Source organism: Geotrypetes seraphini, chromosome 8, assembly GCF_902459505.1.
Source record: "Geotrypetes seraphini chromosome 8, aGeoSer1.1, whole genome shotgun sequence".
In the NCBI taxonomy this organism is placed as follows: domain Eukaryota; kingdom Metazoa; phylum Chordata; class Amphibia; order Gymnophiona; family Dermophiidae; genus Geotrypetes; species Geotrypetes seraphini.
The window spans coordinates 153,204,054-153,219,448 of NC_047091.1; the positions used below are offsets into that span (position 1 = coordinate 153,204,054).

The 15,395-nt window shown below is 45.5% G+C and overlaps 1 protein-coding gene across 2 annotated transcripts in view; it reads left to right on the plus strand.

The window, feature by feature from the left end:
* SBNO1 (strawberry notch homolog 1) overlaps positions 1–15,395 on the plus strand; it is a 199,999-nt gene that overhangs the window by 92,134 nt on the left and 92,470 nt on the right. For both annotated transcript variants that reach the window (XM_033956400.1, XM_033956401.1), the window contains one exon: positions 4,778–4,960. In XM_033956400.1, the coding sequence (XP_033812291.1) occupies positions 4,778–4,960 (183 nt within the window). The remainder of the gene's footprint in view (positions 1–4,777; positions 4,961–15,395) is intronic.

Below are 15,395 nucleotides of genomic sequence, written 5' to 3' on the forward strand. Positions count from 1 at the left end.
TCTGATATATTCTAATCACAAGATAGAAATAAAATTATTTTTTCTACCTTTTTGTCGTCTCTGGTTTCTGCTTTCATCGTCTTTTCACTCTCTTCCATCCAGTGTCTGCCCTCTGTCTCTTCAATCCAGCATCTGCCTCTTCCATCCACTGTCTGCCCTCACCCCTCCCCCTCCCATATGGTATCTGCGTTCTTTCTATGCCCCTCTCTCCTACACCAGATCTAGCATCTTTGTCCCTCTTTCCTTATTTTTCATCTGACCCCCATTCCCAGCATCAGTCTCTCTCTACCTTGTCATTCCTCTGTCTCTCCCCTTTCCCTCATCTGATCTTTCCATTCCATCCTGACTCCTTCCCCTCCTCTAATCTCCCTGCCAGTTGTTTCCTTCCAATGTTCCTCCTCCCCTGTCCAGCAGTACCTTCTCCCTTTCTTCCTCCCCTTATCCAACAGTAATTCTCGTCCCTTCCCTTTCCCTTCTCCCCTGTCAGAAGTAGCCCCCCCTCCCTTGTCCAGGAGTACCCCTTCTCTCTTTCTTCCTCCCCTTATCCAACAGTAATTCTCATCCCTTCCCTTTCCCTTCTCTCTTTCTTCCTCCCCTTATCCAACAGTAACTCTCTTCCCCTTCTCCCCTGTCAGCAGTAGCCCCTTCTCCTCCCTTGTCCAGGAGTACTCCTTTTCCCTTTCCTCCTCCCCTTATCCAACAGTAATTCTCATCCCTTCCCTTTCCCTTCTCCCCTGTCAGCAGAAGCCTCTTCCCCTACCTTGTCCAGGAGTATCCATTCTCCCTTCCCTCCTTCCCTCTCCAGAAAATGTTCCCTCTATGTAGGCTAGCAGCAGCTCTGTGTGCTTTTAACTTCGGCACACAGCTGCCCCTAAGCAGTATTTTAGCGCGGTTTCATGAGGCAGCCTCGGGGCCTTTGGTAGGTCGGCCCACTTTGATGATGCGATGTGGGCCGGCCTACCAAAGGCCCCGAGGCTGCCTCATGAAACCGCGCTAAAATACTGCCTAGGGGCAGCTGTGTGCCGAAGTTAAAAGCACACAGACCTGCCGCTGCTTTTCTGTGGGTGCGGAGACAAACGCGGCAGGAGTCCGTGGTGGCAGGCAGGAGTGCCGGCATAGCGACGGCAACAGGAAGTTGCACGTCAGCTGACGCCGGCACCTTTTGCTGCGGCGGGGTCCTGAATCCTTCACGGACCGGCACGATTTTTTTGCGGACCCGCACCGGTCCGCGGACCGGCGGTTGAAGAACTGTGATCTAAATTACAAAGTTGAAAATTCAGCAGCATGGCAAAGATCCATTGTTCCATTTTGAATGGCATCGTACCTACTCGATGACTCCGATCTGGGTTTCGTGTGCATCACAGAATCATGGATCGGAAAAGACGATACTTTCACACAAAACGAACTCTGCCCCCCTGGCTACCATGGCCTCTTCTCACCCAGAATCAACCGGAAAGGAGGAGGCCTGGCTCTGCTTTACAAATCATTCTTTAATGTTCAGCTCCTTGAAAAGGGCAGCCATGCCTCTCTAGAATTCTTACTAGCTTCAGTTAAAGACGAACTCCAACCCCACCCACTAGGCATCTTGCTTCACTACCGCCCTCCTATCCCCTGGAATAAATCCTCTGAACTTGTCCTAGAGACTATAACAAGAGTCTTCCTAAAATTCCAGAGACTACTGATCATAGGAGATATTAACCTCCACCTTGACGATAACACCAGCATGGACACAACTGAATTCAAAGACTTCCTCACCTCCCTTGGCTTCACCACTCCTCCACCCACATCTACCCATGATAAAGGACATACACTAGACATCTTCAGCTTCCTCGACCTGACTGAGCACAAAACTTCTGCCGAAGAGGCCCGCTGGGACCTTGTCCCATGGTCTGACCACCTTCTAGGCTCTTTCTGCCTCCCCATCTTCATGTCTCATCTAGGTACTCCACCCCGGCCCACAAAATCTATCACCTACCGCAAAAAAATCACGAGCGAATTGTTCTGGACCCAATTTCTTAACCAACTTCCCCCTTCTCCTAAACACACAGACCCAGAGTCCATCTGGCATAATTGGGTTACCCTTTCCGGGACTACCTACCACGCTCTGGCCCCTTTATCTACAAAATCTATCTCCCACTCCCACAAAGCCCACTGGTACCTTCCATATCATAGGGAACTAAAACAGAATTGTCGAGCCCTGGAACGGAAATGGAAAAAATCGAAATCCCCCTCAGACAAACAATCCTGGCGAGACAACATCAAGTGCTATAACACAATACTAAAAAAAGCAAGAAAGAATTTCTATGGAGATAAAATCACCAGATCAAAAAATCAAAATAGTACTCTGTTCTACATCTGGCGAAACTTAACCTCAAAAAACGACTCCACCTCTCCCTTCTCCCCTCCTTCCGCAAACGACTTAGCCAAATTTTTCAATGAAAAGATTTCCACCATAAGGAGCTCTTTCCCCTCAGCAGTCTCTTACAATTCTCTTCCTCCCAATGACTCAAACCCTATCCCAGCGGATAGATCCTGGACGACATTTGAACCCATATCTGAACCCCAGATCTCTAAACTCTGCCTCAGACTGAAATCCTGCAAATGCATCTTAGATCCTTTCCCATCCCACCTTTATGAAAACATTCCTGCACAGGCCATCTCCTCCCTTACGAGACTCATTAACTCTGCTCTACTATCAGGCTTGTTCTCCACAAAAATGGGCCACATTGCCTTGTCATCTATTCTGAAAAAAGCCGATCTCGACCCCTCCCTACCATCAAACTACCGTCCCATAGCAAATATCCCTCTACTTACCAAACTTCTAGAAACCATAGTTGCCATACCCAGCTCTCCTCCTATCTCTAGAGATTCTCCATTCTTCACCCCTACTAACTTGGCTTCAGACCCTGCTTTAGATCTGAATCCCTCCTAGTTTCCCTAATTTCAAAGGTACAACAACTACACTCACATAACAAATTCGCTGTCCTACTACAATTCGATCTTTCCGCTGCTTTTGATGTCGTCCATCACGACATACTACTTTACCAACTTTCCGAGATTGGAATCGACTCCACCGTCCTAATGTGGTTCTCAAACTTCTTACGCTCCCGTTCCTACACCGTCAACACAAATGGCACCATGTCCATTCCTTGGACTCCATCTTGTGGTGTCCCTCAAGGATCACCCCTTTCCCCTATTCTCTTTAACATCTACATGTCCTCCCTGAAACTCTTTCAACTATCCCCCCTGGAAACAATCTACACTTATGCAGATGACATCCTTGTCCTCCTTGAGACTGACCAGAACCTCACCAACCTCCACGAAAACATTACAGCTTGCATAATGAGACTCCGTGCCTGGTCCCTCTCGGTATAGATGAAACTAAACGAATCTAAAACAAAACTGCTCTGGCTCGGCCCAAAATTCGAACACCTGCCCACACTTTTCGCACTACCCACAGGCGATACACTACAGCTCGAGTTCTCATGCAAGGTCCTTGGTATCACTATTGATTCCTCTCTCTCCCTCAATGACCACCTCAACTCCTTGGCAAAATCATGCTTTTTCAGCCTTCACATGCTGAGGAAAGCTAGATCCTACTTCAGCCAACAACACTTTGCCATCCTTGTCCAATCCATCATTCTCTCCAAACTAGATTACTGCAACGCCATCTACTTAAATCTATCAAAAAAAAGTATTCTAAGACTCCAGCTAATCCAGAATACTGCAGCCAAACTGATCTTCTCAAAACGCAAGTCTGACCATGCCTCCCCACTCCTTGCCAAACTTCACTGGCTTCCAATAATCTCCAGAATCCATTTCAAATGTTTCTGCCTGGCTTTCAAGATCATTCACGGAATCCTGCCTCCTCTTATCCCACTGTCTTTCAACTCCTCCAGTCCCGACTCCTCCAGAACTGCCCAAAGGCTTAAACTAGCCTTCCCCTCTCCACGCGGCATCCACTATTCAGGCAAACTGGGGAAAATCCCTTCTCTTCAAAATCACAGGTCTTTGGAACGACCTCACCACCCCGCTGCGGAACCTGAGCTCCCCTTCAGTTATTCCGCAAACAACTGAAAACCTGGCTTTTCAGCAAATTGTAGCTCTATCCTTCCCCCCTTTCTCTCCCCCCCTTCTACACATAAGTTCATGTAATCCTTTTTCTTCTTCTCTACCCACTATTTTAAGTTCTTGTAAACCGTGTCGAGCTCCATTCTCATGGAGATGATGCGGTATATAAACTTAAGGTTTAGATTAGATTAGATTAGATTAGTCTCTTATTGAAGTGTTCTCCATACCTGCTAGCAAGATATATATTGATATGTTCCCTATATGCAGAAAATAAAGACCAGTTGAGCCAACAGCAAGCTATAGTTTAAGAAAATGTTTTACTTCTTTTCTTAGGCTATGGGATCAGCACATGTTACTGTGAGATTTTAAGGCACTTCAGACATTTTAGTAACTTAGCCATTTTAAACTGAAATAGGTTAAATTCTAGATATGAGGTTTTTAATCTTTTTGTGAGAGTTTGTGTTCTTTATTTGTATTGTGTAATTGCTTTATTACATAAACTTTAAGTTATTGTACATGTTAAACATTTTAAATTGTTGAACTGCTAACTGTGTAGTACTGTGTTTACATATTTATCTCTAGAAGCTAAAGTAACATAAGAATAGTCTGGCTATATTTAGGAATCTACTCTGTAGGTTCTCCATTGAAAAGTATTGTATCTCTTTTAGACATGCACAAAACCTTAAAGTGTGATATTTTCTTTAAGTGGGTGTTGGCCAGAGAAAGATTTCAACAAGCAGCTGATCTTATTGATGCCGAACAGCGAATGAAAAAATCTATGTGGGGACAGTTTTGGTCTGCTCATCAAAGGTTCTTCAAGTACCTCTGCATAGCATCCAAAGTTAAAAGAGTGGTCCAGCTAGCACGAGAGGAAATAAAGAATGGAAACGTAAGACTTAAAAAAAATCTGTTATCTATTAACATTTCATAGCATTTTTCATGCTGATCAATTTGCAAGTTACTGTGTTTAAATGGTTGTGTGAAATATAAGAACTAAGATGTCAAGTTCTGAAAGCTTTATATTTGTCGGAAGAGCTTTAACTTTGAACATATGAAGCTAGGGACACTGTACAACTTTCCTGGTTTAAAGAGGTTTTCCTTATTCCCACCAGACCAGTCAAGAGCCAGTGGATTGGACTTGTCATCCAGCAAATGGAAGCAAAGACCAATAGCAAACTGAAATTGCTTTTAAAGCAAGGGTTTAAAGTTGCATTCCTTAGCAACAGCAGCAGATGAATCCAGAGACTAGTGGGATAGCACACATCTACCAGGAGGTGGAGATAGAGAAACTGATTAACAGGTGGTCCTGTTGGCAGGCACTCTTCCTGTATCTTCAGTATTCTCTATCTCCCAGCAAGGGATGGTCGCTATTCAACTAGCTCCTGGCTGTGGCTGGAAATTTATTTTCTCATGTTGAGGTTTCTCTTCAGTGAGAGGGCAATTTTATTCTCCTGTTAAGTTTCTCTTCAATGAGACAGGGGTGTCCAGCTGAACGGTGCAGGCTTTAGGGGTTACACCTGGGCCCCCCCCCCCCCCCCAGATTTCTGCCTCACCCTCCCTCCAGTGATACAGGGTTTGACTGGGTCTCGATTTTTTTTTTTTTTTTTTTTTTTAACAATGAAGGGAAAGAAAGAAAAAAAAAAAAGACTACAGTTCCTACTTACCAGTTCTGCCCTACTTGTGCTGATCATTTGCCAACACTGACAATGAGGTTGTGAGTATTTGCCCTTTTTCTTGTGTTAGAACTGCGGATTCTATGTTGTACTAACATAAGCCGGACTTTGTGGGGCAATGGATGTGGTGGTGTATCCGGCTGACAAATTTTACAGTGTGTGGGAGTGCTTTGGTGAACGGCTCCGGATGGGTAATTTGAGCGCCATTGTAGGAGTTTTCTGGGTTGTGGGCCTTGTAAGGCGGTGATTCTGATTTCCAACTTCTGGGGTGTCAGTTTGGACAGTATAACTTTTCTTCTAGAGGGGTGTCCTCCTTTCTTTTCTGCCGCTCATTTTTCCTTTCTTCTGGGGAGGAGAAATGGGGTGGTGAGCTTTTCTTTATTGTGTTTCTTAAAGGTGCGTGGCGTACGTTGCCATCAGTAGGTTTTAGTTGTTTAGCGCACCTCTTTGTTTTCATCATGGGAAGTAACAAACATATGGCGGCGTCCGATGCCTCCATCGCTCACAGGGTCCAGGAGGACATACTTTACGCTTATTTGATGGCAGAGCAGCGGTTGGTGGAAGACCTTCATGACCATTCTGCTGGAGCGATGGCTCCTTGGACTCAGTCCAGAGGTTTTTCCTTAAACGAGATTTGTTATGTGGCTAATTGGTCTTCCAACCTTATAGGTTCTCTATGCCTTCCAGGTTAGCTGTGGTTGTGAATGTGGGGGCTGCGTTTGGTGTTTGGGTTGTTGCGGAGGCGGCGTTTGCTTCCCACCCAGATTGAGGATTGCTTTGCTACATCCCACTAGTTTCTGGATTCATCTGCTGCCGTTGCTAAGGAAAGAAAAATTATGTTCTTACTTGTTAATTTTCTTTCCTTTAAATGCAGCAGATGAATCCAGAGCCCCACCCTTTCTGGATGTTTGTCGGTTTATGTTCCGAGATTTGGGAAGTTTTCTTAGGGTTGGTGGTTGTGTTCAATATTGTTATCTTTGAAAGGTATTATGGGAAATAAGTTTTTTACATACAAGGAATGTTATTTGTTTCGGGTACTTGGGCAAGGAGCGATACTGAAGATACAGGAAGACTGCCTGTCAATAGGACCACCTGTTAATTGGTTTCTCTGTCTCCACCTGCTGGTAGATGTGTGCTATCCCACTAGTCTCTGGATTCATCTGCTGCGTCTAAAGGAAAGAAAATTAACAGGTAAGAACATAATTTTTCCGTGCTTTCTTCAGTGCAGCTTTCTTCAGTGCTTGTCTCAGCTGTACGTAGTGATCTTTACAAGAACATTTAGATTGTGAGCCCACTGGAACATATAGGATTGCCTCATTTTTACTGTATTAGTATTGTAAACTACTTATTCTGTTACGTCTCTTCCAAATTGCATACGATAGGTGTTCAAACCCAATCCACAATTCAGGAGTTGCAGAAATCCAAACACTTTTCTGAGCACCTCTCCACCCCATCTTAGCCTGAGAGCTCGAAACAACATATCCAGTTTCAATTTCTGCAAGCAGCCACTAATCATATCCAACAGGCCCATAGAGAAAAAAAAATGTGTCCCTGTCTCCGCCCCATCCCTGCAAGCTCTGTCCCTGCCCCTTTTCCTCAAACCAGCTGGACCCATCCACACAAGCCTCTAATAGTTTTATACTGAACTTATTTTGTTAAAAGTATAAAAAGGAACAATATTCTGTACAATTGTCATTTTATAAATCAAAGTTCTGGCTGCCAAACTAGAGAAAGATCTTCAGCTGGCAGGGCTTTTGTTTGTAAATGTTTATCAACATAACTAATATACTACTTTATCCTGAAGCAAAATGTTGTCTGGTTTCTGCTTTCCTCATCTTCTCCTCTTTCAATTCCTTCCATCCACTGTCTGCCTTTTCTCTGCCTCTTCCATATGCTCCATTACTGTGCCTCTCCCTCCCATCTCTCTGTCTACCCACCCCCACCCCAGTGAATATTTTAACGTAAGGGGGGTTTACCCCCTAGACCTTGCAGTATTGTTAACTCCAGGTTAGTCACTTCCATGGGAAATTAAGGTATTTCCCAAGTGTGGTTATTCTCTTTTTTTTTTTGAAAGACTTTTCCCACTGGGAAGAGACTGGAATACAACGCATGTCTTCTCTCCGAGGCCATCCAATTCATTGTAAGCAGGGGACAATGCCTTAACTAGTAAAAGATCTTGCTGGGACACTTTTACACACAGAAATCTGTGTTTTAGATTTAAAAAAGGGATTTAATGAAAGACACTGAATTCATGAACCAGAAGTATCTAGTACAGAGGTAAGCAACATTTTAGGTAGAGTGCCAAAAAAAGGTTGGCATTTATTTATAAGATACTGGAGTACCAGAATAACAAAATAGCAAGTGAAGAAGGACAAGACTGTTAAGGTGTCGCTCGTTCCACTCTTGAGCTCTCTTTGTCACTCAGCTTTCATCACTTTTGTCTCCCACAGCTCTCTCACTGCCTGAATGTTTCACAACCTTCAACCTCTCATCTCAAGCCCTCATTCTCACAGACATTATTGTTCTTGTCATGATGTCCCCAGCCTGCATTTCTCAGAGTTGTCTGTCCATTGCTTGCATTTCTTTCTTGGTCCAGGGATTCCATAAAGAATGGGAACAGCTAGGAAAGATCGTAAAACAAATTATATCACGCAACTCCTGAATCCTGTGTGTGAACATTCATAGGAAAAGCATTAATAGGCTATTGTACTAACGTTGCACAGGGCTTCCTAATGGAACTGTAAAGAAAGAGCTTGCATCTCAATGTAGGAAGAAAACAGTATTCAAAGAGGATATAGCAAAAAAAAAAATCCTGTGCTAATGCGACAAGACCAGGCTCCGGAGGGAAGGAAGAAACCAGCAGCATGGCCATCGGACACAGTGCAGCCAAGCAGCCCTCTCCCTTCTTCCTTCCCTCCCTCCCTTTCGCTGCGGTCCAGGCATCACCCTCCCTTCCCCTCACCTTCGCTAACGATTCTTCGATCTGCCCGAGCCTTTCATCAAGTCATGTGCAGCTACCAGAAACTTCTCTTCTGACGCAACTTCCTATTTCCAGTTGCATCAGAGGAGTAGTTTTAAGCAGCTGCCGCATGACTTGTTTAAAGGCGTGGGCTATTTGGAGAATTGACAGCGAAGGTGAGGGGGAAGGGAGGGAGATGCCCGGACGGCGGCAATCGGGAAGGGGGGGGCTGCTGGACCGCGCAATCGATGACCATGCACATTCCATCTATGGAGGCAAGGCCATTCACTGCACCACGGGGCGGTGAATGGCCTTGTCCCCATACCTGCGGCGACCAATTCTTTTTTCTCTCTGTTTCGGCGTGTAGCCCATGGGTAACAGCCACTATGTCATTCTCTAATGCATATGTGTCAAACATAAGGTCTGCGGAGCAAATCCGGCCCACCTTGTCTTTTTATGTGGCCCACAGCAACGTTCCCAGTCTTCCCCTTCTGAGCCCAGTGTGTCCTCCGCACCACTCCAACGCCACGCCGGAAAGTCCGCTGGGCTCGGCAGTGCTGTTCGTGACTGGCCTCCTCCTGTCCTCCGTCACCCGGTGGAAACAGAAAGTTGCGCATCATTGGAGACAGGCAAAAAGCAGGAGAAGGAGCCACGCACAGCACTCCCGAATTGCTGAAGCTAGCAGATTCCACGGCCCGACAGCAACATTGGACCGGCGCCAGAGGGAAAGGCACGATGGGCTGTGAAGAGAGCAGATGAAGGGAGAGAGGTTAGACCTGGGGTAGTGTGGAAAAAAGGGGAGAACCGTTGGGAAGAGAAAGGGAGAAATGGTGGACCTGGGGGGAGGGAGGCAGGCAGACAGGGGGAGAGATGGGATGGGGGCAGTTGGGAATAGAAAGGGAGAGAAGTTGGATTTGAAGATGGAAGGGAGGGAGAAATGTTAGGCCTGGGGGGTGGAAGGAAGAGAGAGATGCAGCATCTCTCCTTTTTTTTTCCCCTTCCGTCTCATTATTCAGCATTAGGGGGGAGGGAAGAAGAACAATAACAGAAAAGAGAGGGAGCAAAATGTTGGACCAAGAGGAGAGAGGAGGAGAAATAAGAGGAAATAGGAGGATGGGAAATGGGAGAGCTACAGAATAAGAGAAGATAGAAAATTGATAGGTAGCTGAAAATTTAAAAAGAAGGATGAGAAAGAAGGCAAGATTTGAGTGGACAGAGGCAGAAAAGAAAAAAGGAGAAAAGTTGAAAGGGAAAAATCAATATGTTGGAGACAGGGACTGGAGCAAGAGAGAAGAGGAGAAAAATAAATGGACAGCAGACGCTGGAAAGAGAATTAGAAGATAGACAAAATCAGAAAGAGAAACTGGGACCAAAAGCAAAATGACCAGACAACAAAAGGTAGAAATAATAATTTTATTTTCTATTTTGTGATTACAATATGTCAGATTTGAAATATGTATCCTGCCATAGCTGGTAGACAGCAAGCATGAACTAGGACCTAAAAGAGAGGAAAAGTCTTTTTTATTTATTTTGTAGCCGGCGTAGGGCTGGAGAGGTTGCATCCCTATACTTCTAAGACTAACCCCCTCTTTTGCTGGCACGCAGCATGGGTTTTGGTGCCAGCAATTGATCCGACGCTGACAGAAGTACTGTGAGCATCAGAGCTGGTGCTGGGGCCCACACTGCGCGTCAGCAAAGGAGGGGGCAAGTATCTTAATAAAAAATCCGACCCATGACTTAGCCTACGTTTTAGATTTCGGCCCCTTATGTGATTTGAGTTTGACTCCCCTGCTCTAATGCATGGTGCTCTCTATAGGGCAGAGTTCTTAAGTAATTGGTCTCTATTTTCATCTGCTGATTATCCCAGGACAAGCAGGCAGCATATTCCCACACATGGGTGACGTCACCGACGGAGCCCCGCAGCGGACAGCCTCGAAAGCAAACTTGCTTGAAGATCTCGATCTTTTGAGCACTGCACCGCGCATGCGCGCGTGCCTTCCCGCCCGAACTAGGGGGCGCATCTCCTGAGAGGATCCTCAGTTCGTTTAATTCCGCGGAGATAAGAAGACACATTTTCTATCTCTGCAGCATTGCCTTCTCTTCACCACGGCTGTTTCTTTTCTTTTCTTAGTTAAGTTCGGTCGCTGTGCTCTACTTTTTCGGTTTTTCTTATATATATATATATATATATATATATATATATATATATATATATATATATATATATATATATATATATATATAAAAACATTTTCTTTTATTTTTGTCCGGCCGGTGAGCTTTGGGCCTAGGCCCATTCGCTCTTTCGTTCGACACGGACTTTATTTTTTCCATGTCCCGGCCTCTTACCGGGTTTAAACGTTGTCGCCAGTGTAATCGTGTGATTTCGGTCACCGATCCCCACTGCCGTTGTTTACAGTGTCTGGGTTCCACTCATTCCCCAGAAGACTGTCATCGTTGCTTCACCCTTACTCCACGGGCTTTTCGGCGCCGGTGCGCTCAGTTTTTTCAACTTTTTGGCATGGAGCAACCTTCGGATTCGACCTCGACCTCGGCGGCTGCCCTGGTCTCGAAGGCTTCGACTCCGACGACATCGACACCTGTGGTCTCGAAGGCCTCGACCCAGACTCCAGCTGAAGCATCGGTCTCGAAGGCCTCGACCTTACCTGCTTCGTTTCCCTCGAAGACAATACCATCCACGAAGTCTTCTACGGGGGGTAAGTCTCCGGGTTCTCTTTCAGGTACCATACCCAAGAAGCCACCAGAGTCCTCGACACGTCCTTCGTCTAAGCATACCTCCAAGATAAGGGAATACTCACCTTCGAGGTCGCCCTCTTCGGAGCGTACTGCTGCACCTACGAGGTCAGATTCTTCTGTCTCGGTGCCGATGCTGGAGGACATGCTGAAATCTATACTCACCACTCAGATTTCCTCCTTAGTGGCTCAATTGGTCCCGTCCTCGACCTTGCCTCGGACTGATCAGCCTGTCACTCAACCGAAGCTTCCAGTGTCCCGGGGCCGATCAAGGACACCGAAGAACGTTTCTTCATCGGATTCTTCTCCTGACTCACCTCCGAAGCACCGGTCGAAGCATTCGAGACCTATTGCTTCCAAGCTTCGGAAGGAGTCTTCGACCTTGGATACTGAGACTTCTCTGCCTCATTCTTCGAAGCAGAAATATGGGTCTCGACACCATCGAGCATCGACTCGAAGCCCTTCTTGACCGAAGACATCACCGTCGAAGCACTCGCGTCGAGACAGTTCACCTCACACCTCGACCCATTCTGTGCCACGTACAGAATTCTGTGGCTCCTTCCAGAAGCCTAAAGAGAAAACATTCTCTTACACCGCCTCACAGTGCGGCTTCTTCTATGACTTTACGTCTGGACTCAGAACCACTTTCTCCATACTCTAGAGAGGCTTCTCCATCCTACTCAGCTGTTCCTAAATCTCGCAGTGTCTCGCCTGAAGAATCATCTGATCCTAAATCCATTTCTTTTGCAAAGTTTATTTTTGATATGGGTCAAGCTCTCAAATTGGACCTTCATTCAGACTCTAAGTATACTCCTGAATACTTAGCAGATATGGAGCTGCCTCATCCACCAAAAGAGTCCCTCAGATTGCCTATGACACCTGTTCTGAAACAGACATTTACTCGTAATATGGAGACTCCTTATTCAATCACTGCTATTCCATCTAAATTGGAGTCCCGTTATAGAACTGTTCCATGCAAAGGTTATGAAAAGTCTCAACTTTCTCATCAATCCCTGGTAGTAGAATCATCTTTAAAAAAAGCACATCCTTCAAAAATTTATGCTTCAGTTCCTCCAGGGAGAGAAGGTCGTACCATGGATAAGTTTGGATGTCGTTTATATCAGAACTCTTTGATGGCAAATAGAGTTCTTAATTACAGCTATATATTTACATCCTACTTCAATCATTTTCTGAAGATTTTACCATCTTTTTACCCGGATATCTCTACTACTCGTCTCTCAGAATTTAAACTCATCCTTAAGACTCTTTCTCAGTTACGACTATTCATGCTACAAGCTTCATATGATGCATTCGAACTCTCATCTCGAGTATCTGCCTTTGCTGTAGCCATGCGTCGTTTAGCATGGTTGCGTATTGTGGACATGGATCCTAACCTTCAAGATAGATTGGCTAATCTTCCTTGTCAAGGAAATGAGTTATTTGATGACTCTATTGAGGCGGCTACCAAGCGTCTTTCAGAACATGAACGCTCTTTTGCTTCCCTCATTCGTCCAAAATCGAAACCTGCACCAACTAGAGGTTTCAAGCAGACTCCACGTCGTTATCCTCAGAAAACGACTCCTGCTTTTTCCAGACCTCCTCCTCGTCGTCCTCCTCAACAACAACGACAACAAAAGTCTCAGACTCCTGCTGCCACCAAGCCTGCTCAGTCTTTTTGACAATCTCGACCTGAGCATTCAAATTTCTCTGTTCCCAAATTCTCTCCTCCCCATAGGGGGTCGCCTGTCCACATTTTATCACCAATGGGAGCTCATTACATCAGATCTCTGGGTGCTTACCATCATAAGAGAGGGATACTCTCTTCGACTCCTTCAGGTACCTCCAGATCGCCATCCAAGAGAGTGTCCTTCCAATCAGTCGCATCTCCCCCTTCTTCTTCAAGAAGCTCGAGCTCTTCTTCTCTTACGAGCAGTGGAGGAAGTTCCTCTTCCTCAAAGGAACTTGGGATTCTACTCCCGTTATTTTCTAGTTCCCAAAAAGACGGGGGATTTGCGACCAATCCTGGATCTCAGAGCTCTCAACAAATATCTAGTCAAAGAGAAATTTCGAATGCTCACTCTGCCAACTTTATATTCGTTAATGGATCAAGGAGATTGGATGTGTTCCCTCGATCTCAAAGAGGCCTATACTCATATCCCTATTCATCCAGCATTTCGCAAGTACCTCAGATTCCAAGTAGGAAACCTTCATTTACAGTACAGAGTTCTCCCCTTCGGATTGGCTTCTTCTCCCAGGGTTTTCACAAAATGTCTCGTGGACGTGGCTGCAGCTCTTCGCAACCAGGGTCTACAAGTATTTCCATACCTAGACGACTGGCTCATCAAGGCTCCCTCTTCTTCAGGGGTTATTGCAGCGACCCAACAGACTATTCTTTTTCTACAAAGTTTGGGATTTCACATCAATTTTCCCAAATCTCAGTTGACTCCTTCTCAGTCTCTCCAGTTCATAGGAGCAACTCTGGACACTATCAATCTGAGAGCATACCTTCCACAACCACATCAGGCCGCTCTACTTCAGCTTTCTCAACAACTCTTCCACCTTTCAACTATTCCAGCACGAACGATGATGGTTCTGCTAGGTCACATGGCTTCTACAGTTCATGTGATTCCTTTTGCCAGACTTCACCTTCGCATTCCTCAATGGACACTAGCATCCCAATGGCAGCAATCAGTGGATCTACCAACTCGACTGATTTTCATAACTCCTTCTTTTCGGAAGTCTCTCCGTTGGTGGATGCTCTCTTTGAATCTTTCAAGAGGCTTGCTGTTCCACCCTCTTCCTCATCAGAAAGTCCTCACAACCGACTCGTCAACGTATGCATGGGGAGCTCATGTGGACGGTCTTCGTACTCAGGGTCTATGGACTCAAGCAGACCGTCGGTGTCATATCAATCTGTTGGAACTCAGAGCGATATTCAATGCTCTCAAAGCTTTTCAACATCTCCTTCACGACATGGTGATTCTTGTACGTACAGACAACCAGGTAGCCATGTATTATGTCAACAAACAGGGAGGGACGGGATCTCACTCCCTCTGTCAAGAAGCTCTGAAATTATGGCGTTGGGCAATTCTTCACAACATCTTCCTCAGAGCTGTTTATATTCAGGGTCAACAAAATTATTTGGCGGACAAATTGAGTCGTCTTCTACAGCCTCACGAATGGACACTCAATTCTCCTACTCTTCGCCAAATTTTTGCTCGTTGGGGAACTCCGCAGATAGATCTGTTTGCGTCACCTCTCAACTGCAAACTGCCCCAATTTTGCTCCCGCATCTATGCTCCTCAACGTCTCAGTTCCTTTATGCTTTTCCTCCGTTTCCTCTGATTCTCAAAACTCTAGTCAAGCTGAAGTCAGACCATGCCACCATGATTCTGATAGCTCCTCGGTGGCCCAGGCAACCTTGGTTCTCCCTTCTACTTCAACTCAGCACCAGGGAGCCTCTTCTTCTACCAGTATTTCCCTCTCTACTCACGCAGAGTCACGGATCTTTGCTTCATCCCAATCTGAAGTCTCTACATTTGACAGCTTAGTACCTTTCTGCATAACAGACTTCTCTCAATTCTCTCCGTCTGTTCAAGATATATTGGTTGCCTCCAGGAAACCATCTACGAGACAATGTTATGGTCAGAAGTGGACTAGATTCTCTGCTTGGTGTTCTACACGTCATTTACCACCCAGATCTGCTTCTTTGACATCCGTTCTGGACTATTTATTTCATTTGTCACAATCTGGACTTCAGACTACATCTATTCGAGTACATCTTAGTGCTATAGCTGCTTTTCATCAGCCTTTGGATGGAAAACCCCTTTCTGCGCATCCGATGATTTCTCGCTTTATGAAAGGACTTCTTAACCTCCATCCACCGCTTAAACCACCTCCAGTGATTTGGGATCTCAATGTGGTTTTAGCTCAACTTA